Consider the following 23,425-nt stretch of genomic DNA (forward strand, 5'->3'; position numbering starts at 1 on the left):
CTGTGGCAGTCAGGGACATGAACCAAGAAGCAGTGTAATAGTGCTATCAGCCCCTGGTGACGCATGCTGTGGCTGCCGGGGACCTGAACCTGGGAGCAATGTAATAGTGCTATCAGCCCCTGGTGACGCATGCTGTGGCTGCCGGGGACCTGAACCAGGAAGCAGTGTAATAGTGCTATCAGTCCCTGGTGACGCATGCTGTGGCTGCCGGGGACCTGAACCAGGAAGCAGTGTAATAGTGCTATCAGCCCCTGGTGACGCATGCTGTGTCTGCCGGGGGCCTGAACCTGAACCTGGGAGCAGTGTAATAGTGCTATCAGCCCCTGGTGACGCATGCTGTGGCTGTCGGGGACATGAACCAAGAAGCAGTGTAATAGTGCTATCAGCCCCTGGTGACGCATGCTGTGGCTGCCGGGGACCTGAACCAGGAAGCAGTGTAATAGTGCTATCAGCCCCTGGTGACGCATGCTGTGGCTGCCGGGGGCCTAAACCAGGAAGCAGTGTAATAGTGCAATCAGCCCCTGGTGAAGCATGCTGTGGCTGCCGGGGACATGAACCAGGAAGCAGTGTAATAGTGCAATCAGTCCCTGGTGACGCATGCTGTGGCTGCCGGGGACCTGAACCTGGGAGCAGTGTAATAGTGCTATCAGTCCCCGGTGACGCATGCTGTGGCTGCCGGGGGCCTGAACCAGGAAGCAGTGTAATAGTGCTATCAGCCCCTGGTGACGCATGCTGTGGCTGCCGGGGGCCTGAACCAGGAAGCAGTGTAATAGTGCAATCAGCCCCTGGTGAAGCATGCTGTGGCTGCCGGGGACATGAACCAGGAAGCAGTGTAATAGTGCTATCAGTCCCTGGTGAAGCATGCTGTGGCTGCCGGGGGCCTGAACCAGGAAGCAGTGTAATAGTGCTATCAGTCCCTGGTGAAGCATGCTGTGGCTGCCGGGGACATGAACCAGGAAGCAGTGCAATAGTGCTATCAGCCCCTGGTGACGCATGCTATGGCTGCCGGGGACATGAACCAGGAAGCAGTGTAATAGTGCTATCAGCCCCTGGTGACGCATGCTGTGGCTGCCGGGGACCTGAACCAGGAAGCAGTGTAATAGAGCTATCAGCTCCTGGTGAAGCATGCTGTGGCTGCCGGGGACATGAACCTGGGAGCAGTGTAATAGTGCTATCAGTTCCTGGTGACGCATGCTGTGGCTACCGGGGACCTGAACCTAGGAGCAGTGTAATAGTGCTGTCAGTCCCTGGTGACGCATGCTGTGGCTGTCGGGGACATGAACCAAGAAGCAGTGTAATAGTGCTATCAGCCCCTGGTGACGCATGCTGTGGCTGTCGGGGACATGAACCAAGAAGCAGTGTAATAGTGCTATCAGCCCCTGGTGACGCATGCTGTGGCTGCCGGGGACCTGAACCTGGGAGCAGTGTAATAGTGCTATCAGCCCCTGGTGATGCATGCTGTGGCTGCCGGGGACCTGGACCAGGAAGCAGTGTAATAGTGCTATCAACCCCTGGTGACGCATGCTGTGGCTGCCGGGGGCCTAAACCAGGAAGCAGTGTAATAGTGCAATCAGCCCCTGGTGAAGCATGCTGTGGCTGCCGGGTACCTGAACCTGGAAGCAGTGTAATAGTGCTATCAGCCCCTGGTGACGCATGCTGTGGCTGCCGGGGACATGAACCAGGAAGCAGTGTAATAGTGCTATCAGCCCCTGGTGATGCATGCTGTGGCTGCCGGGGAGATGAACCTGGGAGCAGTGTAATAGTGCTATCAGTCCCTGGTGACGCATGCTGTGGCTGCCGGGGGCCTGAACCAGGAAGCAGTGTAATAGTGCTATCAGCTCCTGGTGACGCATGCTGTGGCTGCCGGGGGCCTGAACCAGGAAGCAGTGTAATAGTGCTATCAGCCCCTGGTGACGCATGCTGTGGCTGCCGGGGGCCTGAACCAGGAAGCAGTGTAATAGTGCTATCAGTCCCTGGTGACGCATGCTGTGGCTGCCGGGGGCCTGAACCAGGAAGCAGTGTAATAGTGCTATCAGCCCCTGGTGACACATGCTGTGGCTGCCGGGGACCTGAACCAGGAAGCAGTGTAATAGTGCTATCAGCCCCTGGTGACGCATGCTGTGGCTGCCGGGGACATGAACCAGGAAGCAGTGTAATAGTGCTATCAGTCCCTGGTGATGCATGCTGTGGCTGCCGTGGACATGAACCAGGAAGCAGTGTAATAGTGCTATCAGTCCCTGGTGATGCATGCTGTGGCTGTCGGGGACCTGAACCAGGAAGCAGTGTAATAGTGCTATCAGCCCCTGGTGACGCATGCTGTGGCTGCCGGGGACATGAACCAGGAAGCAGTGTAATAGTGCTATCAGTTCCTGGTGATGCATGCTGTGGCTGCCGGGGACATGACCCAGGAAGCAGTGTAATAGTGCTATCAGCCCCTGGTGACGCATGCTGTGGCTGCCGGGGGCCTGAACCAGGAAGCAGTGTAATAGTGCTATCAGCCCCTGGTGACGCATGCTGTGGCTGCCGGGGACCTGAACCTGGGAGCAGTGTAATAGTGCTATCAGTCCCTGGTGACGCATGCTGTGGCTGTCGGGGACATGAACCAAGAAGCAGTGTAATAGTGCTATCAGCCCCTGGTGACGCATGCTGTGGCTGCCGGGACATGAACCAGGAAGCAGTGTAATAGTGCTATCAGCCCCTGGTGACGCATGCTGTGGCTGCCGGGGGCCTGAACCAGGAAGCAGTGTAATAGTGCTATCAGCCCCTGGTGAAGCATGCTGTGGCAGTCAGGGACATGAACCAAGAAGCAGTGTAATAGTGCTATCAGCCCCTGGTGACGCATGCTGTGGCTGCCGGGGACCTGAACCTGGGAGCAATGTAATAGTGCTATCAGCCCCTGGTGACGCATGCTGTGGCTGCCGGGGACCTGAACCAGGAAGCAGTGTAATAGTGCTATCAGTCCCTGGTGACGCATGCTGTGGCTGCCGGGGACCTGAACCAGGAAGCAGTGTAATAGTGCTATCAGCCCCTGGTGACGCATGCTGTGTCTGCCGGGGGCCTGAACCTGAACCTGGGAGCAGTGTAATAGTGCTATCAGCCCCTGGTGACGCATGCTGTGGCTGTCGGGGACATGAACCAAGAAGCAGTGTAATAGTGCTATCAGCCCCTGGTGACGCATGCTGTGGCTGCCGGGGACCTGAACCAGGAAGCAGTGTAATAGTGCTATCAGCCCCTGGTGACGCATGCTGTGGCTGCCGGGGGCCTAAACCAGGAAGCAGTGTAATAGTGCAATCAGCCCCTGGTGAAGCATGCTGTGGCTGCCGGGGACATGAACCAGGAAGCAGTGTAATAGTGCAATCAGTCCCTGGTGACGCATGCTGTGGCTGCCGGGGACCTGAACCTGGGAGCAGTGTAATAGTGCTATCAGTCCCCGGTGACGCATGCTGTGGCTGCCGGGGGCCTGAACCAGGAAGCAGTGTAATAGTGCTATCAGCCCCTGGTGACGCATGCTGTGGCTGCCGGGGGCCTGAACCAGGAAGCAGTGTAATAGTGCAATCAGCCCCTGGTGAAGCATGCTGTGGCTGCCGGGGACATGAACCAGGAAGCAGTGTAATAGTGCTATCAGTCCCTGGTGAAGCATGCTGTGGCTGCCGGGGGCCTGAACCAGGAAGCAGTGTAATAGTGCTATCAGTCCCTGGTGAAGCATGCTGTGGCTGCCGGGGACATGAACCAGGAAGCAGTGCAATAGTGCTATCAGCCCCTGGTGACGCATGCTATGGCTGCCGGGGACATGAACCAGGAAGCAGTGTAATAGTGCTATCAGCCCCTGGTGACGCATGCTGTGGCTGCCGGGGACCTGAACCAGGAAGCAGTGTAATAGAGCTATCAGCTCCTGGTGAAGCATGCTGTGGCTGCCGGGGACATGAACCTGGGAGCAGTGTAATAGTGCTATCAGTTCCTGGTGACGCATGCTGTGGCTACCGGGGACCTGAACCTAGGAGCAGTGTAATAGTGCTGTCAGTCCCTGGTGACGCATGCTGTGGCTGTCGGGGACATGAACCAAGAAGCAGTGTAATAGTGCTATCAGCCCCTGGTGACGCATGCTGTGGCTGTCGGGGACATGAACCAAGAAGCAGTGTAATAGTGCTATCAGCCCCTGGTGACGCATGCTGTGGCTGCCGGGGACCTGAACCTGGGAGCAGTGTAATAGTGCTATCAGCCCCTGGTGATGCATGCTGTGGCTGCCGGGGACCTGGACCAGGAAGCAGTGTAATAGTGCTATCAACCCCTGGTGACGCATGCTGTGGCTGCCGGGGGCCTAAACCAGGAAGCAGTGTAATAGTGCAATCAGCCCCTGGTGAAGCATGCTGTGGCTGCCGGGTACCTGAACCTGGAAGCAGTGTAATAGTGCTATCAGCCCCTGGTGACGCATGCTGTGGCTGCCGGGGACATGAACCAGGAAGCAGTGTAATAGTGCTATCAGCCCCTGGTGATGCATGCTGTGGCTGCCGGGGAGATGAACCTGGGAGCAGTGTAATAGTGCTATCAGTCCCTGGTGACGCATGCTGTGGCTGCCGGGGGCCTGAACCAGGAAGCAGTGTAATAGTGCTATCAGCCCCTGGTGACGCATGCTGTGGCTGCCGGGGGCCTGAACCTAGGAGCAGTGTAATAGTGCTATCAGCCCCTGGTGACGCATGCTGTGGCTGCCGGGGGCCTGAACCAGGAAGCAGTGTAATAGTGCTATCAGCCCCTGGTGACGCATGCTGTGGCTGCCGGGGACCTGAACCTGGGAGCAGTGTAATAGTGCTATCAGCCCCTGGTGACGCATGCTGTGGCTGTCGGGGACATGAACCAAGAAGCAGTGTAATAGTGCTATCAGCCCCTGGTGACGCATGCTGTGGCTGCCGGGGACCTGAACCAGGAAGCAGTGTAATAGTGCTATCAGTCCCTGGTGACGCATGCTGTGGCTGCCGGGGACCTGAACCAGGAAGCAGTGTAATAGTGCTATCAGCCCCTGGTGACGCATGCTGTGGCTGTCGGGGACATGAACCAAGAAGCAGTGTAATAGTGCTATCAGTCCCTGGTGACGCATGCTGTGGCTGCCGGGGACCTGAACCAGGAAGCAGTGTAATAGTGCTATCAGCCCCTGGTGACGCATGCTGTGGCTGTCGGGGACATGAACCAAGAAGCAGTGTAATAGTGCTATCAGCCCCTGGTGACGCATGCTGTGGCTGTCGGGGACATGAACCAAGAAGCAGTGTAATAGTGCTATCAGCCCCTGGTGATGCATGCTGTGGCTGCCGGGGACATGAACCAGGAAGCAGTGTAATAGTGCTATCAGCCCCTGGTGATGCATGCTGTGGCTGCCGGGGGCCTTAACCAGGAAGCAGTGTAATAGTGCAATCAGCCCCTGGTGATGCATGCTGTGGCTGCCGGGGACATGAACCAGGAAGCAGTGTAATAGTGCTATCAGCCCCTGGTGATGCATGCTGTGGCTGCCGGGGACATGAACCAGGAAGCAGTGTAATAGTGCTATCAGACCCTGGTGACGCATGCTGTGGCTGCCGGGGAGATGAACCTGGGAGCAGTGTAATAGTGCTATCAGTCCCTGGTGACGCATGCTGTGGCTGCCGGGGGCCTGAACCTAGGAGCAGTGTAATAGTGCTATCAGCCCCTGGTGACGCATGCTGTGGCTGCCGGGGGCCTGAACCTAGGAGCAGTGTAATAGTGCTATCAGCCCCTGGTGACGCATGCTGTGGCTGCCGGGGGCCTGAACCAGGAAGCAGTGTAATAGTGCTATCAGCCCCTGGTGACGCATGCTGTGGCTGCCGGGGACCTGAACCTGGGAGCAGTGTAATAGTGCTATCAGCCCCTGGTGACGCATGCTGTGGCTGTCGGGGACATGAACCAAGAAGCAGTGTAATAGTGCTATCAGCCCCTGGTGACGCATGCTGTGGCTGCCGGGGACCTGAACCAGGAAGCAGTGTAATAGTGCTATCAGCCCCTGGTGACGCATGCTGTGGCTGCCGGGGACCTGAACCTAGGAGCAGTGTAATAGTGCTATCAGCCCCTGGTGACGCATGCTGTGGCTGCCGGGGACCTGAACCAGGAAGCAGTGTAATAGTGCTATCAGCCCCTGGTGACGCATGCTGTGGCTGCCGGGGGCCTGAACCTAGGAGCAGTGTAATAGTGCTATCAGTCCCTGGTGACGCATGCTGTGGCTGCCGGGGGCCTGAACCTAGGAGCAGTGTAATAGTGCTATCAGCCCCTGGTGACGCATGCTGTGGCTGCCGGGGGCCTGAACCAGGAAGCAGTGTAATAGTGCTATCAGCCCCTGGTGATGCATGCTGTGGCTGCCGGGGGCCTGAACCAGGAAGCAGTGTAATAGTGCTATCAGCCCCTGGTGACGCATGCTGTGGCTGCCGGGGGCCTGAACCTGGAAGCAGTGTAATAGTGCTATCAGCCCCTGGTGACGCATGCTGTGGCTGCCGGGGGCCTGAACCTGGAAGCAGTGTAATAGTGCTATCAGCCCCTGGTGACGCATGTGCTGGCTGACGGCTGCTCACGCACATTGGCTGCCTGGAATGACTGGAGCAATTTACACCAAACTTGGTACACATATGACTTACAATCTGGCAAAAAATACTTTGGAGGTAAGATACCCCTAGCACCCCTAGGGGTGGGGGTGGGAAGGGGGTGACATGTAAAAATCCATAGTTTTCAGCATAACTCTGGAATGCCTGGAGCAATTTACACAGAGGCACCCACGGGTAGGGGCAGAGGCACTTACAAGTAAGGGCAGATGCACACATGGGTAGGGGCAGAGGCATACTGTAGTTTCGAAGCTAAGCAAGGAGACCTAGGGCCCTTTGACATAGTCAGCCTGCAAACCTAACATGTTTAACATACAGTGGGCGGAGCTTGGCCTGTCGTCCCAGCAGTTACAGCACTGAGCAGGGCAGCATCAGAGGCGGGACGGGGCAGAGAAGGAGGCGGATTATTCTCCTCAGCACCAGCATTTTGACAGCATCAATCAGGGGAAGCCCAGAGCTGCTGCCTGACTAAGATTGCCATTATTCTTTAAATTCCATAGCGATGCACGGGTATTCAGCTAGTGTGTATGTGTGTGTGTGTGTGTGTGTGTGTGTGTGTGTGTGTGTGTGTGTGTGTGTGTGTGTATATATATATATATATATATACACACACACATCTATATAATGAAATATTTGTATCTTGTATGTGTGCAATAAGGATTTTATTTACATTTTATGCATATTACCTGCACTTGTGTCAACAATTCAAGGGCGTAGCTACCATAGGTGCAGGCAGTGTAGCTGCTATGGGGCCCAGAGCTAAGGGGGGCCCTCCTTCCCTGTCAAAGTTACATGCGTTATATACATTTTTCACCATGGGTGGTACGTAGGGGTGCTTTAAAACTTTTTCCTTGGGGCCTGCATTATATCTAGGTATGCCCCTGGGTCTGCTCATTGTAGTGTGGTATAACATGAACTGGAGGGCATTTTAATGTTATACAATATGAACAGGGGAACTGTAATGAGGCACAATATGAACGGGGAGCACTATATAGCATAATGTGAATTGGGGGTACTGTGCGGCATAATGTGTACTGGCAGCTCTGAAATGTGACATAGGGTGAACGTAAGCAGTACTGCGGTTCATAAAAGAAACTACGGCACTACTATGGGGCATAACATTAAATAAGGCTCTACTATGGTTCAGAAAATTAACTAGGGCACTCTTATAGGGCATAACATTAACAACTGCTGCTGAGAAGTGTCTCTCTAGAAGCATTGAGATGGGGGCCCCTTAGAAAATGTTGCTATGGGGCCCACAATGTTGTGGCTACGCCCCTGGTCATCATTTATTTACAAATATTATACTTTCTAATGTAACACAGCCTAGATAATATGCAGCTGCTACATATGAATTTAACACAAACATAACTGCATAATACAATACTTATACTTATTTACTCTGAAAGGATAAAAGACAAATGAAAAGAATGTTTGCCACATACTGTATGTATATAGTAATAGCTGAGCCCCCACCCCCCTTCTCACAGTTCTGTCTGTCCGCTCTTGACAGAAAACATCACTTTCTCAGTCACTGCTATCTCCAGTTACTGATCTAATCAAACATTTTCACTTGCTGCAGTTTGTTATTTCTTAACTGTATTTTCCAGCAGGTCAGCAGATTCCGCTAGAAAAAAATACACAGATCAAACGTGCTCTCCACCCAAAGCAACGCAGACCAACCCCATTCTCAGCAACTCAGTCTGCGGGCACAGCTGGCTCCAGAGGAGATACCCTGTAACCCCCTCCCCGCCGACGACCCAGGCCTCACCACACTCGCATCTAGAAGTATCAGCAGATATCACTCTAGTTAGACTGTTCTCCCACAGTTACAACTTGAAAAATCCACTTCAGCCATCTCTGTTCCATAAATTGTGTTTACACTGTATATACAAGGGGCAGGGGTCTATACCGATACTATGGGGGGGGGGGGGGGGGGGGCAGATCCTGAATTAAAATTGTATACAGTATTCCAAGTAACAGTGGAGGCCCCTATGGCTCAGGTGCTCAATGGCTTGTCTTTTTAATTTGTGTCACAATCTCACCCGTTGTACAGTGCTATATGTTTAGCATTTCAGGAATACTTATTAATACACGTCCTATTTCTGAAGAAGGGAGCATTGAATTGTATGTTTAGAGTCCATTGTGTTGATATAGGTGGTCATTCCGAGTTGTTCGCTAGCTGCTTTTGTTCGCTGCGCAGCGATCAGGCAAAAAATTGCAACATTTGCGCATGCGGCGCAATGCGCACGCGCGTCGTGCTATTGCAATGAACAAAGTAGTTTCACACAAGGTCTAGCGACGCTTTTCAGTCGCACTGCTGGCCGCAGTGTGATTGACAGGAAGAGGGCGTTTCTGGGTGTCAACTGACCGTTTTCAGGGAGTGTTCGAAAAAACGCAGGCGTGCCAGGAAAAACGCAGGCATGGCTGGGCGAACGCAGGGCGTGTTTGTGACGTCAAAACAGGAACTGAACAGTCTGAAGTCATCGCAAGCGCTGAGTAGGTATGAAGCTACTCTGAAACTGCACAAAAATATTTTGTAGCCGCTCTGCGATCCTTTCGTTCGCACTTCTGCTGAGCTAAAATACACTCCCAGTGGGCGGCAGCATAGCGTTTGCACGGCTGCTAAAAACTGCTACCGAGCGAACAACTCGGAATGAGGGCCATAATGCAGTAGTCATATCCTGTGTATGCACCATATAATGATGGCAGCTTCCTCACTTTCTTGCCTTAAAACCCAAACCTGTCTGGCTGCTTTACATTCATCTTGGGTCTGCTGCTGCTGCATGGGCTTAAGTCCACTTCCAGGCTTGTCTAGGCCCTGAGCTCTGCCCTCTCAGTTGGTGCATAATTTACCACTACCCAGCCAATGGCGCCCAAGATGTGTTCTTACTGCTGGTGTCCAGCTCCGGTGACTGGTGTCCAGCTACTGGTGATTAGGTTGTATTATCTCTTCTGGTGCTCGGGTTCTGGACTCATTACAGTTGCCCTGACTGGCTTTACTACTGGCCTGTCACACAGCTCTGCCCAAGCTGCTGTTGCCCAGGTCCCGTCCTCACAACTGGTACCCAGGTTGTACCTCCAATTGCTGGTGCCCAGGTTGTACCTCCTATTGCTGGTGCCCAGGTTGTACCTCCTATTGCTGGTGCCCAGGTTGTATCTCTATTGCTGGTGCCCTGGTTGTGTCCTTGTTACAGGTGCCCAGGGTGTGTGGTCACAACTGCTACCCGGGTTGGGTCTTCACTATGGTCGCTTGGGTTGTGTCCTCGCTACTTGTGTCCCAGTCCTGTCAGCACTCATTTGTGCCCTGCTGAATGTGCCCAGCTGTGTCTTCCCTACTGGTGCCAAGGCGGCTTCCTTAACAGTCGTTGACTAAGAGGATCAGATTCAGGTTAAATTTATGTAAAGGAAAAAGGTGGTGTTGTCAATAGCAACCAATCATATTGTCATAAAGAAAAAAAGGACGTATTATCTTTTGATTATATAGCACCAGCCTATTCAATAGGATTGAAATATGTTATTACAATGATCAGCATCACTTTTACCAAAACCACAGTTATCAACATTACCCTTTATTCTTTGTATAAACATTTCCAATAAGAACATGACAATGGCGTAGAGGTAAATGCTAGATATACATTAATGTTGTATATAGTGTGTGAGCAACAATATGGCAATGTAATCTGTAAATTTAGAAAAATAAATTGTACGTAAAATGTAGTAGTTAATTACTGCGTAAATGGGATCATTAGATGACTATATATTTTAACAAGTCTCTGAGTGCCGCTGTATGTATCAGAGTTGTTGATGTATGTATGTATGTATGTATATATATATATATATATATATATATATATATATATATATATATATATATATATATATATATATATATAGGACTGCACTTTTCTATACACTGTACATGGGGTGAGGAAAACATTACTAGATGTAAATATATACAGATATCTTGTGTGCAAGGTTTCATATTATTACTGTTTATATTGCACCACCGTCTTATGCAACGCAGTACAAACCATATTTCATCACTCACAAAACACTGTGCATATTACGATACTATATATACAGTATCAGGGCATATTAAGAGAGGAGGGGGTGAACCAGCAGTTTCAGCCTGGGCCCCCTCCTCTGTAGGTGGCAGAGCAATAGACTCCAGGCACTAGGATCACCAGGAGACCCTACCGCTGTTCCAGAGTCTAGTGCGCATGTGTTAGGTCTCTACTGATATGGCGCGGGGGGCATTTTCCCGGTGATTTGCTACTGTGCATGTGCAAAAAGCCAGGAAAATGGCTCCTGTGCGTTGACTTGTGCAGCACTGCTGCCACCAGCAGAAAATTTGGGTGGTAATATTACGCCCAGAACACCCATAATGTCTGAAATGTTGGAATAGAACAGCTGGAGCTGGTCTGGTTATTGACATGCATGGTTGTATATAATGTGCAAATAGGATGAAGAGGTTACTATATATATATATATATATATATATATATATATATGTGTGTGTGTGCATGGTTGTATATACATGGGATGAGATTATACTATATAGAAAGGGGTGTGCATGGTTGTATGTACATGGGATGAGATTATACTATATATAAAGGGGTGTGTGCATGGTTGTATACAGCATCGGACTGGCTGACCGGGAACTTGCTTCAGGTCCATTTATGCCAGAACAAGGTTTAGGTGCACCCGGCTCTTTACACCAGTTACCTGCATCGCAGGTAAATAAATGCAGGTGCTAGTGCGGAGAGCCGGGTGCGTCTAAACAATGTCCTGGCATACATGGACCGGATGTGAATCCCCACTGAACCAGCCTTGAGAAGGTTGTACATACTGTGTATATGGGGCTAGAAGATTATCCTATATAATAAAAGGCTAACGCTGCTCATCACCCCTCTGGGGAGATTTAATGTGTTTTGCTCTCTGGCTGCCACTAGATGGTGCCCGATGGAGCAATTCAATTGTTGCTCCGTTCGTGAGGGATATATATATATATAGATAGATAGATAGATCGATCTATTTCATTATTACCATCATACAGAGTAAACCTACAAAACATTTCAACCTAGAGTGTAACATCTTCGATGCAGAACACAAAGAAATGCCATAGCAAAAGTACCAAACGTTTATATCACACCAGGAAGGGGAGAACAGATAAGTGGTGCAGGGACTCGGCAACTCCCTGAAGCCAACAGGTCATGGGTGGGAATCAATTCAATACTCTGTGTGATTCTTTACCCAACATTTTGGCAAGCAGACAGAATCAAGAGTCACTCAAGGGGGAGGAGCACTAATGACATTGAATGTGTTAGGGAAGTACAAAAGGAGAAGGAGAAGGGTCCTGCCATTAAGAGCTTACATATTAAGGGGAAGGGCAGAACAGATGGAAGGTAAACTGAGAAAGCTAAATGTTGGGGGTTGACGTAGTATTGGTTTAAGAGGATGCCGGTATGTTTTAATTAAAAAAAAAAATGTTTAAAAGGCATGTACAACTGGAAAGGCTGGTAGAAAGTCTGATTAGGTGAGGGAGTGAGTTCCAGAGGATCGGGACACCATGTGAAGTACTGAAGGCGAACGTGAGAGGAAATTACATGGATGGCAGAGAGGAGATGGTCAAACTAGTAGCTGATCGGACAGCAGGACTGTTTTCAGAGATATAGGGAAGGGCAGAGTGTTTTAAGGCTTTTTAGGTGAGAGTGAGTTGGAACTGGATTCTGAGAGGATGGGTAGTCAGAAAAGCATGATGCAGAGGGGGGAAGCAGGCCAGAGATGAAAATAAGATGAGCAGCAACATTAAGAAAAGACTGAAGAGGGGAGAGGTGAAAGACCGAGAACAGAGAGGAGGTTACAGAAGTCTAAGCAGGAGATACATAGAGCATGCGTGAGAGTTTTGTGGGCATCAGGAGTTGAGGACGGGACAGATTCTGGTGATGTTCTGGAGGTGGTAGTGGCAAGATTGAAAGATGTCCTTTGAGTGGGGAAGTAACAAGAGAAGAGTCGAGGATGACACAGAGACAGTGGACTTGGAGGACAGAAGCTAGGTTGATGTTATTAACATAGAGCGTAGGGTGGAGAGGAATGGGGATCTTGGAAGGTGAAATAAAAAAGTTTGGTATTGGCGATTGGGACATTGGGACATCCAGAAGGAAATGTGAGATGCGCAGTTGAAGACGGGAGAGAGGTATGGGGAGTAGATATAGATTTGGTTGTCATCAGCGTATAGATTGTATTGAAAACCAAAGGAGCTGATGAGAATTCCGAGGGGGGAGGTGTACAGGGAAATGTACCCTTCATGGTTTCCAACAGGTACATAAAGTGAAGGGTAGGTAGAGGCAGAGAGAGAAATGGAGCAGCTGGTGAGGTAGGTACATAAAGTGAAGGGTAGGTAGAGGCAGAGAGAGAAATGGAGCAGCTGGTGAGGTAGGTACATAAAGTGAGGGGTAGGTAGAGGCAGAGAGAGAAATGGAGCAGCTGGTGAGGTAGGTACATAAAGTGAGGGGTAGGTAGAGGCAGAGAGAGAAATGGAGCAGCTGGTGAGGTAGGTACATAAAGTGAAGGGTAGGTAGAGGCAGAGAGAGAAATGGAGCAGCTGGTGAGGTAGGTACATAAAGTGAAGGGTAGGTAGAGGCAGAGAGAGAAATGGAGCAGCTGGTGAGGTAGGTAAAGTGAGGGGTAGGTAGAGGCAGAGAGAGAAATGGAGCAGCTGGTGAGGTAGGTACATAAAGTGAAGGGTAGGTAGAGGCAGAGAGAGAAATGGAGCAGCTGGTGAGGTAGGTAAAGTGAGGGGTAGGTAGAGGCAGAGAGAGAAATGGAGCAGCTGGTGAGGTAGGTACATAAAGTGAAGGGTAGGTAGAGGCAGAGAGAGAAATGGAGCAGCTGGTGAGGTAGGTACATAAAGTGAAGGGTAGGTAGGGGCAGAGAGGGAAATGGAGCAGCTGGTGAGGTAGGTACATAAAGTGAGGGGTAGGTAGAGGCAGAGAGAGAAATGGAGCAGCTGGTGAGGTAGGTACATAAAGTGAAGGGTAGGTAGAGGCAGAGAGAGAAATGGAGCAGCTGGTGAGGTAGGTACATAAAGTGAAGGGTAGGTAGAGGCAGAGAGAGAAATGGAGCAGCTGGTGAGGTAGGTACATAAAGTGAAGGGTAGGTAGAGGCAGAGAGAGAAATGGAGCAGCTGGTGAGGTAGGTAAAGTGAGGGGTAGGTAGAGGCAGAGAGAGAAATGGAGCAGCTGGTGAGGTAGGTACATAAAGTGAAGGGTAGGTAGAGGCAGAGAGAGAAATGGAGCAGCTGGTGAGGTAGGTAAAGTGAGGGGTAGGTAGAGGCAGAGAGAGAAATGGAGCAGCTGGTGAGGTAGGTACATAAAGTGAAGGGTAGGTAGAGGCAGAGAGAGAAATGGAGCAGCTGGTGAGGTAGGTACATAAAGTGAAGGGTAGGTAGGGGCAGAGAGGGAAATGGAGCAGCTGGTGAGGTAGGTACATAAAGTGAAGGGTAGGTAGAGGCAGAGAGAAATATGGAGCAGCTGGTGAAGTAGGGCTTAACCATAAAAGGGCAGAATCATGGCAGCCGATAAAGTATGGAGGATGAGCGGTTGATCAACAGTACTGAGTATATGGGATGAGGAGATTATATTATATATCAAGGTGTGTCAATGATTTTATGTACGGTATATATGGAATGACGAGAATATACTACATATGCCAGCGTGTGCATGGTTTTATATACTGTGTATGTGGTGTGAATAGATAAATATAGGTGAGTTTACACTGTGTATATAAGACGTGAGTACATTATACTATAAAAAGGTGTGTAAATGGCTATATGGTCTGTGTTTATGGGGTGAGTAAATACTATATTTCAAAGTGTGTAGATAGTGGTATGTGATGTAAATGTGATGAGATATCTGAGATAAATATATACTGTATATATCTCTCTGTGTGTGTGTGTCTAGACAGCTGTATATGGAGTGAAGAGAAGCTAGTATATAAAAAGTGTCTATATATGATAAGGAGATTATGCCAGATATGTGTGTGTATGTATATATGTGTGTATGTATGTATGTATGTATGTATGTATGTATATGTGTGTATATATATGTATATATATATATATATATATATATATATATATATATATATATGAGATATGTGTAGATATGTTATGTATACTGTACGTGGTGTTTATGTTTTGGTATAATAAAGTTATGTGCCTATTATAGAGTCGGATGTGTCTTTGTGTTGCCCCCACAGTGATCGTAGTTGCACGAGACTCTGGCTGCTTACACGGAGCAGCTCTAACATACACAGTACACTATTACATATAGTACACACACACAGTACACTAATAAATAGTGTTAATACATAGTACACTGCTACATACAGTACATATACACTGCTCACACATAGTACACTACTACAGTACACATAGTACTACATTCAGTATATACAGTACACACAAGTCCTATGGTAGGGATGGAGTGGTGGTAGAGAGGGGTAAGGAAGCAGTGACTCCTCTGTACGGAGAAAGGTGGGGATTCAGGATGATAGTGGAGGGTGGGGGTATTCCTGATGGGGGGCAGAGAGAGATGGGGGGGGGGGGGGGGGGGGGGCAGAGATTGTTGATGTCCAATAAGGAGAATGGTCTGGGGTATAAATGCACCTGGGTATATGTAGTGCATATAGACATAGGTCCAGCTGTGGGGCATAAAGGGAGGGTGGTGCATATGGGTCTATAGGAGAGGTGGGGTGCATATAGGTCCAGCTAGAGGGGGTAGGTGGGAGATGGAGTGCATATAGGTCCAGCTAGAGGGGGTAGGTGGGAGATGGAGTGCATGTAGGTCCAGCTAGAAGGGGTAGGTGGGAGATGGAGTGCATGTAGGTCCAGCTAGAAGGGGTAGGTGGGAGATGGAGTGCATATAGGTCCAGCTATTGGAGAGGTCGGGTGCATCTAGATAAGTGGATAGGGGGAGGCGGGATGCAGATAAGTCAGGACACATAAAACAGACCAGCGGGAGATAAGTAATAAGGGCGCCGGGCGCCGCACCCCAGTCTGGGCAATGGGGGCAGTAATTCAGCTCCTACCTTAATGGTCCCGTCCATGTGCAGCTGAGAGCAGGAGAGCCGGGTAATAGCGCACACATTGCCCAGTCACACAGTGCCCTCTCCAGCTGATACTCTCTGTGTGTCTCTCTGCTGGCGGAGACTGCACCGGATGAAAGTTTTTTTCGCTCATTTTGGGAAGTGAAGTCACTGCTAGCGCTGCTGCATCACATACACACAGGATACTTGCCGCACTGAGATAAGTGGCCCGCATTGTCTCCGGCTGCTGCCCCTTTCCTGGCCCTGTCCCCTCTCCTATCTCCAGAGAGGACTTTCTGTGAGTCACACTCCGTTCCCACATTGCTCTGTTGCTGCTGCCTCTGTGCTACCTATAGGTATGTGGCTACCTGCGCTCCCTGCTTGCGGTGATGCTCCTAGTAAACTGAAGGTGTATGATGTGCTCCTGAATGTGGCGCACGCAGGGGGGGTTTCTGAGTACCCAGAAACCACCCCTGGCGAACCAAGGTTTTTTTTTTTGTGTGTGGCAGAGATGGCTTCTCACACACATCTCTGCCTGAGGAGCCGAAGGTGGCAGACACTATCTGGAAACCCACCTGCGTTTGCCCCTTGAATAGGAGGATATGTATACTCTGGTTATCTCTGGGGGACTGGGGACCTATACATGGCTGCCAGGGCAGGGGTATGTGTAAGTGACAGGTTATCCAGCTCTCCTTGTTTATCGCCTAATCAGCACAATCAGCCACCGACCTTTCTGTGCTCTACCAGTTTCTTCAGATGCATCTCTCCCGTCTGCCAGGCTGCTGGGTAATCCAGAGTCCGGAGGGGAAAGGATTAGATCCACCAGGTGTGAGGTTGGGGGGTCTGTGCAGGGTCCTCCAAGCAGGAATCATGTGCCCATTTGTCCCTGTGTGTGTGTGTACAGGACGCTTCCAGTTCCAGGCTGTATCCTTTCTCCTCCTGATATGTTCTCCTTACCTCCCCCTGAAATTAGCCTCATCAATTCTCAGATGCTGTAGGTAAAGGAGGCAGGGTCTGCATCCATGTAGACTGGGAAGGGGGGGGAGAGATGGGAAGGGTACTTACACCCCTCACTTCTCCCCCCTCCCTCTGTCTACTCCGCAATCCAGGGGTCTGCATCCAGGTCCCCAGAGCCTGCCACATCTGGATGCTGCTTGCGGGGTCATTTCTCCCCTTGCCTGGGGCCACTAGAGCAGCACTTAACCCTTCAGCATCTTGCCAGGCTCGCCTGCAGATTAGTCCTTTAAACTCAGCACTACAAGTCCCAGCATAGAGCCAGGAAGCCACAGGTTGCAGCAGCAGCAGGAGGGGTGTTGCATTATATGGATACACTCCCAGCATCATGTAAGGACAGTGACCTATGCCTGTTCCATAATTATGTATTAAATGTCTCAATTCCATACAGTGGGGTCTGTTCCTGGGTATAGGTGGGGTCTGGTCCCGGGTACAGGAGGTCTCTCTTCCATATGGTGGTGTTCAGATGGATCTCACCACTGGGAGACAGGGAGTTGTAGTGTAAATACATCTTGTATCTCTGCTGCACATACTGTAGATCCTGGAAGTCACTGTTACTTCTCCTCTTGGCGCTGGTTTCTAAATATGTCATCACTTTCCATATAAATACACTGTGGCTATATAGAAAATAAATGTATTACTTCCTATGACACAGGAGGTAACCATCCAGTGAGGTATTGCATAATCCTGCAGCCACTGGCATTGCGCTGAGGTTAGTACATCGCCGGAGACGCAGTTTGAGACGCCTGGCCTCTTTACTTTGGGCTGCAATTAATCTGAGATTTATTTTTATTGGAAACTCTTAAATCTCCCCTGACCTTAGCAAAACAGTACTGCAAACGGGTCACTGATGCGCTTCAATGGAATCGAATATTTGCTGTGAAGTCATTTTTACAGGTCTGCTTTCAATTTGCCCCAGAATTCCTGGACTTCCATTAACAGAAAAATTGGAGACCACTTTTTTTTTTTTTTCTGGAGTGGGAGTGTGATAGGGGAATTAGTTTAGGGGTTGTTCCCCCACCTCTCTATTTAATATTAACCCTTTCTTATGTACAGGGATTCCTCACGGCAGGGGAAAATATAGTTTGTTCACCCTATGGCTTTAATAACCGCACAGCAACCAACTCCAACTACTATACAAATTGTTTCTTTTATATATAGGTGTATGGCTATAAAGATTACATATTTCCTGCAAAATTTCACTAGTTTATGTACATTATATAAAGTACTACCACCACCTATAAAAGCAATAATGTTTAAATGACATTTGTAATAATGAAGTATTGAGTTAAAAAGGAGTTAAAAAAAATACAAAAATATTCTTTCTCATCATAGGATCTGCTGTAATATTACTAGTTCTACAATAGTTTTGTATGATACAATGGCCCAAATGTATTAAGCCTTAACAAGAGATAAAGTGGAGACAGATAAAGGGGTATATTCAGTTGTCGTCGAAAGCTGCCGTCTGTCGAAAAGACGGCAGTTCTTGAATTTTTCTAGGTCAGAAGGGGTTCCAACCTATACAATGTATTCGACAAGTCGAGGAATTTGACTTGTCGAAAAACACGTGTATCGACGGAATAGCTGCCGATCCACGTGCTTGTGTCGAAAGTTTTGGCCCCCTTTTCGACCATCTCAGTCCAACTTAAAAAAATGTCAGACTGAGATGTGGGACCCAGAGGAGGAGAGGGGGGGGGCGCAGGGAGACGGGGGACAGCCGCGGGCATACAGGGGAGAGCAGCGCTACAGCACAGCACTGCAGCAGGATGTCTCACAGCCGCGCCGCTCACTGCAGCGTCCACCCGGCTCCAGCAAGTGAGGTCACGCTTGCTGGAGCCGGGTGGACACTGCCGTGAGGTCGGGCGGCTGTGTGACATCCTCCTGTAGCGCTGATCTCTGTCTCCCCGCGGCTCCCCCCCCCCCTTCTCCTCCTCTGGGTCCCTCATCTCAATTCGACTTTTTAAAAGTCGAATTGGAATGGGATTGAATAGGGGTTGTCGGATCCATTCCGACAAATGCATGTCGGAATGGATCCGACCCTAACTGAATATACCCCAAAGAGAGATAAAGTACCAGCCAATCAGCTTCCTAACTGCCGTGTAACAGGCTGTGTTTGAAAATGACTGCTAGGAACTGATTGGCTGGCACTTTATCAGTCTTTATCCGTCTCCACTGTATCACTTGTTAAGGCTTAATACATTTGGGCCAATGTGTGTTGTGTTACAGATCGTTGTGTATTTATTGTTAGATTAAACACAATATTGTTTCTGCTATTTTTTATATCTGTCGGATTTTGATTTTCGAAGATCCTGTCCTACAGATCGCATGGAGGTTGGTAGGTGCCACACAGAGCCGGCCCTAACCAATATGATGCCCTAGGCAAGATTTTGGCTGTTGCCCCCTTGCACCACCGCTAGTTCCGCCTCTGACCCTGCACCCCTTTCCCAGCACCATCACCCCACACCCATAGCAGTCCTTTTTTTTTTCTTACCCCCTGTAATTAAATAAGAACAGTGCGCACATTCGGTGCACAGCCCAAAAAGGTATGTGTTTTTGCTGGCAAGGGGCATGGCCACACAATAGTACCCCCAATTCAACTTATGCACTAGTCTAGTGTGTCAAATTCTGCGATAGTGTCCCTTATTCAAATTACATCACACAGTAGTACCACTTTACCTTGTATACTTTACTCCTCACAGCAGTGTCCCTCATTCACATAACATCATACTGAATTGCTCCTTATTCACATTACACCACGCCATATTGCTCTTTATTCACATTACACCACACCATATTGCTCTTTATTCACATTAGACCACACAGTAATGCCCTTTCTATACGTTACGCCACACAGTAGAGCACCTTATACACATAATGCCACACATTAGTAATGCATTTATACACATAATACCACACAGTAATGCCCCTTACACATATGACACACATTATTAATGCCCTTATAAACATAACGCACTTTACACATTATGCCAACCCTTATTAATGCCCTTATACACATATGCCACACACTGTTAATGCCCTTATCCACATAATGACACACATAATGTCCCTTACACATATGCCGCACATTATTAGTGCCCTTATACACATAATGGCACACATAGTGCCCCTTAAACATATGTTACACATTATTAATGCCCTTATACATATAATGACGCATATAGTTCCTGGCGTGAGTCATCTGGCAGCTCTGCTAATGTTGGGTGCCTATTTTATATGAAAATGCATCTTACTTGCATTACTATGTGGCTAGGATGCACAAGCAGCTTCTGCTGATTAAAATGATATGCAGCATGCCTATATACTGGGTGCGACTGTGACTGTATCTGCATATGAAATGCTACACACAGAATATAGGCATGCTGCATATCATTTTAATCAGCAGAAGCTGCTTGTGCCCCTAGGCATACCAGATGCCCTAGGCAATTGCCTAGTTTGCCTATGCCTAGGGCCGGCTCTGGTGCCACATACCCAGAGTTTTCCATGTCTAGTGGCTTACCAAACACTTTCCTCGTAAATGACTGCAGATAATAAGAATTTACTTACCGATAATTCTATTTCTCGGAGTCCGTAGTGGATGCTGGGGTTCCTGAAAGGACCATGGGGAATAGCGGCTCCGCAGGAGACAGGGCACAAAAAGTAAAGCTTTAGGATCAGGTGGTGTGCACTGGCTCCTCCCCCTATGACCCTCCTCCAAGCCAGTTAGGTACTGTGCCCGGACGAGCGTACACAATAAGGGAGGAATTTTGAATCCCGGGTAAGACTCATACCAGCCACACCAATCACACCGTACAACTTGTGATCTAAACCCAGTTACAGTATGATAACAGCGGAGCCTCTGAAAAGATGGCTCACAACAATAATAACCCGATTTTTGTAACTATGTACAAGTATTGCAGATAATCCGCACTTGGGATGGGCGCCCAGCATCCACTACGGACTCCGAGAAATAGAATTATCGGTAAGTAAATTCTTATTTTCTCTATCGTCCTAGTGGATGCTGGGGTTCCTGAAAGGACCATGGGGATTATACCAAAGCTCCCAAACGGGCGGGAGAGTGCGGATGACTCTGCAGCACCGAATGAGAGAACTCCAGGTCCTCTTTTGCCAGGATATCAAATTTGTAGAATTTTACAAACGTGTTCTCCCCTGACCACGTATCTGCTCGGCAGAGTTGTAATGCCGAGACCTCTCGGGCAGCCGCCCAAGATGAGCCCACCTTCCTTGTGGAATGGGCCTTAACCGATTTAGACTGTGGCAGGCCTGCCTCAGAATGTGCAAGTTGAATTGTGTTACAAATCCAACGAGCAATCGACTGCTTAGAAGCAGGCGCACCCAACTTGTTGGGTGCATACAGTATAAACAGCGAGTCAGATTTTCTGACTCCAGCTGTCCTGGAACATTTTCAGGGCCCTGACAACTTCTAGCAACTTGGAGTCCTCCAAGTCCCTAGTAGGTGCAAGGCACCACAATAAGCTGGTTCAGGTGAAACACTGACACCACCTTAGGGAGAGAACTGGGGACGAGTCCGCAGCTCTGCCCTGTCCGAATGGACAAACAGATATGGGCTTTTTTTGAGAAAAAACCACCAATTTGACACTCGCCTGGTCCAGGCCAGGGCCAAGAGCATGGTCACTTTTTATGTGAGATGCTTCAAATCCACATATTTGACTGGTTTTAAACCCATGTGATTTGAGGAATCCCAGAACTACGTTGAGATCCCACAGTGCCACTGGAGGCACAAAAAAGGGGTTTGTATATGCAATACTCCCTTGACAAACTTCTGGACTTCAGGAACTGAAGCCAATTCTTTCTGGAAGAAAATTTACAGGGCCGAATTTGAACCTTAATGGACCCCAATTTGAGGCCCATAGACACTCCTGTTTGCAGGAAATGCAGGAAACGACCGAGTTGAAATTTCTTTGTGGGGCCTTCCTGGCCTCACACCACGCAACATATTTTCGCCACACGTGGTGATAATGTTGTGCGGTCACCTCCTTTCTGGCTTTGACCAGGGTAGGAATGACCTCTTCCGGAATGCCTTTTTTCCTTTAGGATCCGGCTTTCCATCGCCATGCCGACAAACGCAGCTGCGGTAAGTCTTGGAACAGACATGGTACTTGCTGAAGCAAGTCCCTTCTTAGCGGCAGAGGCCATAAGACCTCTGTAAGCATCTCTTGAAGTTCCGGGTACCAAGTCCTTCTTGGCCAATCCGGAGCCATGAGTATAGTTCTTACTCCTCTACGTCTTATAATTCTCAGCACCTTAGGTATGAGAAGCAGAGGAGGGAACACATACACCGACTGGTACACCCACGGTGTTACCAGAAACGTCCACATCTATTGCCTGAGAGTCTCTTGACCTGGCGCAATACCTGTCCCATTTTTTGTTCAGACGGGACGCCATCATGTCCACCTTTGGTATTTCCCAACGGTTTACAATCATGTGGAAAAAACTTCTCAATGAAGTTTCCACTCTCCCGGGTGGAGGTCGTGCTGAGGAAGTCTGCTTCCCAGTTTCCATTCCCGGGATGAAAAACTGCTGACAGTGTTATCACATGATTTTCCGCCCAGCGAAAAGTCCTTGCAGTTTCTGCCATTGCCCTCCTGCTTCTTGTGTCGCCCTGTCTGTTTACGTGGGCGACTGCCGTGATGTTTTTCCCACTGGATCAATACCGGCTGACCTTGAAGCAGAGGTCTTGCTAAGCTTAGAGCATTATAAATTTACCCTTAGCTCCAGTATATTTATGTGGAGAAAAGTCTCCATACTTGATCACACTCCCTGGAAATTTTTTCCTTGTGTGACTGCTCCCCAGCCTCTCAGGCTGGGCTCCGTGGTTACCAGCATCCAATCCTGAATGCCGAATCTGCGGCCCTCTAGAAGATGAGCACTCTATAACCACCACAGGAGAGACACCCTTGTCCTTGGATATTGGGTTATCCGCTGATGCATCTGAAGATGCGATCCGGACCATTTTTCCAGCAGATCCCACTGAAAAGTTCTTACGTGAAATCTGCCGAATGGAATTGCTTCGTAGGAAGCCACCATTTTTACCAGGACCCTTGTGCAATGATGCACTGTTTTTAGGAGGTTCCTGACTTGTTCGGAAAACTCCCTGGCTTTCTCTTCCGGGAGAAACACCTTTTTCTGGACTGTGTCCAGAATCATCCCTAGGCACAGCAGACGTGTCGTCGGGATCAGCTGCGATTTTGGAATATTTAGAATCCACCCGTGCTGATTGTAGCAGTATCCGAGATAGTGCTACTCCGACCTCCAACTGTTCCCTGGACTATGCCCCTATCAGGAGATCGTCCAAGTAAGGGATAATTTAAGACGCCTTTTCTTCGAAGAAGAATCATCATTTCGGCCATTACCTTGGTAAAGACCCCGGGGTGCCGTGGACAATCCAAACGGCAGCGTCTGAAACTGATAGTGACAGTTCTGCACCACGAACCTGAGGTACCCTTAGTGAGAAGGGCAAATTTGGGACATAGAGGTAAGCATCCCTGATGTCCCGGGACACTATATAGTCCCCTTCTTCCTGGTTCGTTATCACTGCTCTGAGTGACTTCATCTTAATTTGAACCTTTGTAAGTGTTCAAAAAAAATTTTTTAGAATAAGTCTCACCTAGCCTTCTGGCTTCAGTACCACAATATAGTGTGGAATAATACCCCTTTTCTGTAGTAGGAGGGGTAATTTAATTATCACC

The 23,425-nt window shown here is 49.2% G+C and overlaps 1 protein-coding gene and 1 long non-coding RNA gene across 3 annotated transcripts in view; one reads left to right on the top strand and one right to left on the bottom strand.

Moving 5' to 3' along the window:
• Nucleotides 1-16,651, bottom strand: part of FLI1 (Fli-1 proto-oncogene, ETS transcription factor) — a 110,079-nt gene extending 93,428 nt beyond the window's left edge. The window contains exon 1 of one of the 2 annotated variants that reach the window (XM_063943654.1): nt 16,413-16,651. In XM_063943654.1, coding sequence (XP_063799724.1) covers nt 16,413-16,445 — 33 coding nt within the window. In that variant the 5' untranslated portion in view covers nt 16,446-16,651. Of the gene's footprint in view, nt 1-15,686; nt 15,894-16,412 lie in introns of those variants that run through there. The other variant, XM_063943655.1, reaches the window with a different exon arrangement.
• Nucleotides 1-23,425, top strand: part of LOC134966705 (uncharacterized) — a 196,628-nt gene that overhangs the window by 98,929 nt on the left and 74,274 nt on the right. The gene's annotated exons all lie outside the window — the stretch shown is intronic.

This window comes from Pseudophryne corroboree, chromosome 10 (genome assembly GCF_028390025.1).
Source record: "Pseudophryne corroboree isolate aPseCor3 chromosome 10, aPseCor3.hap2, whole genome shotgun sequence".
NCBI lineage: Eukaryota > Metazoa > Chordata > Amphibia > Anura > Myobatrachidae > Pseudophryne > Pseudophryne corroboree.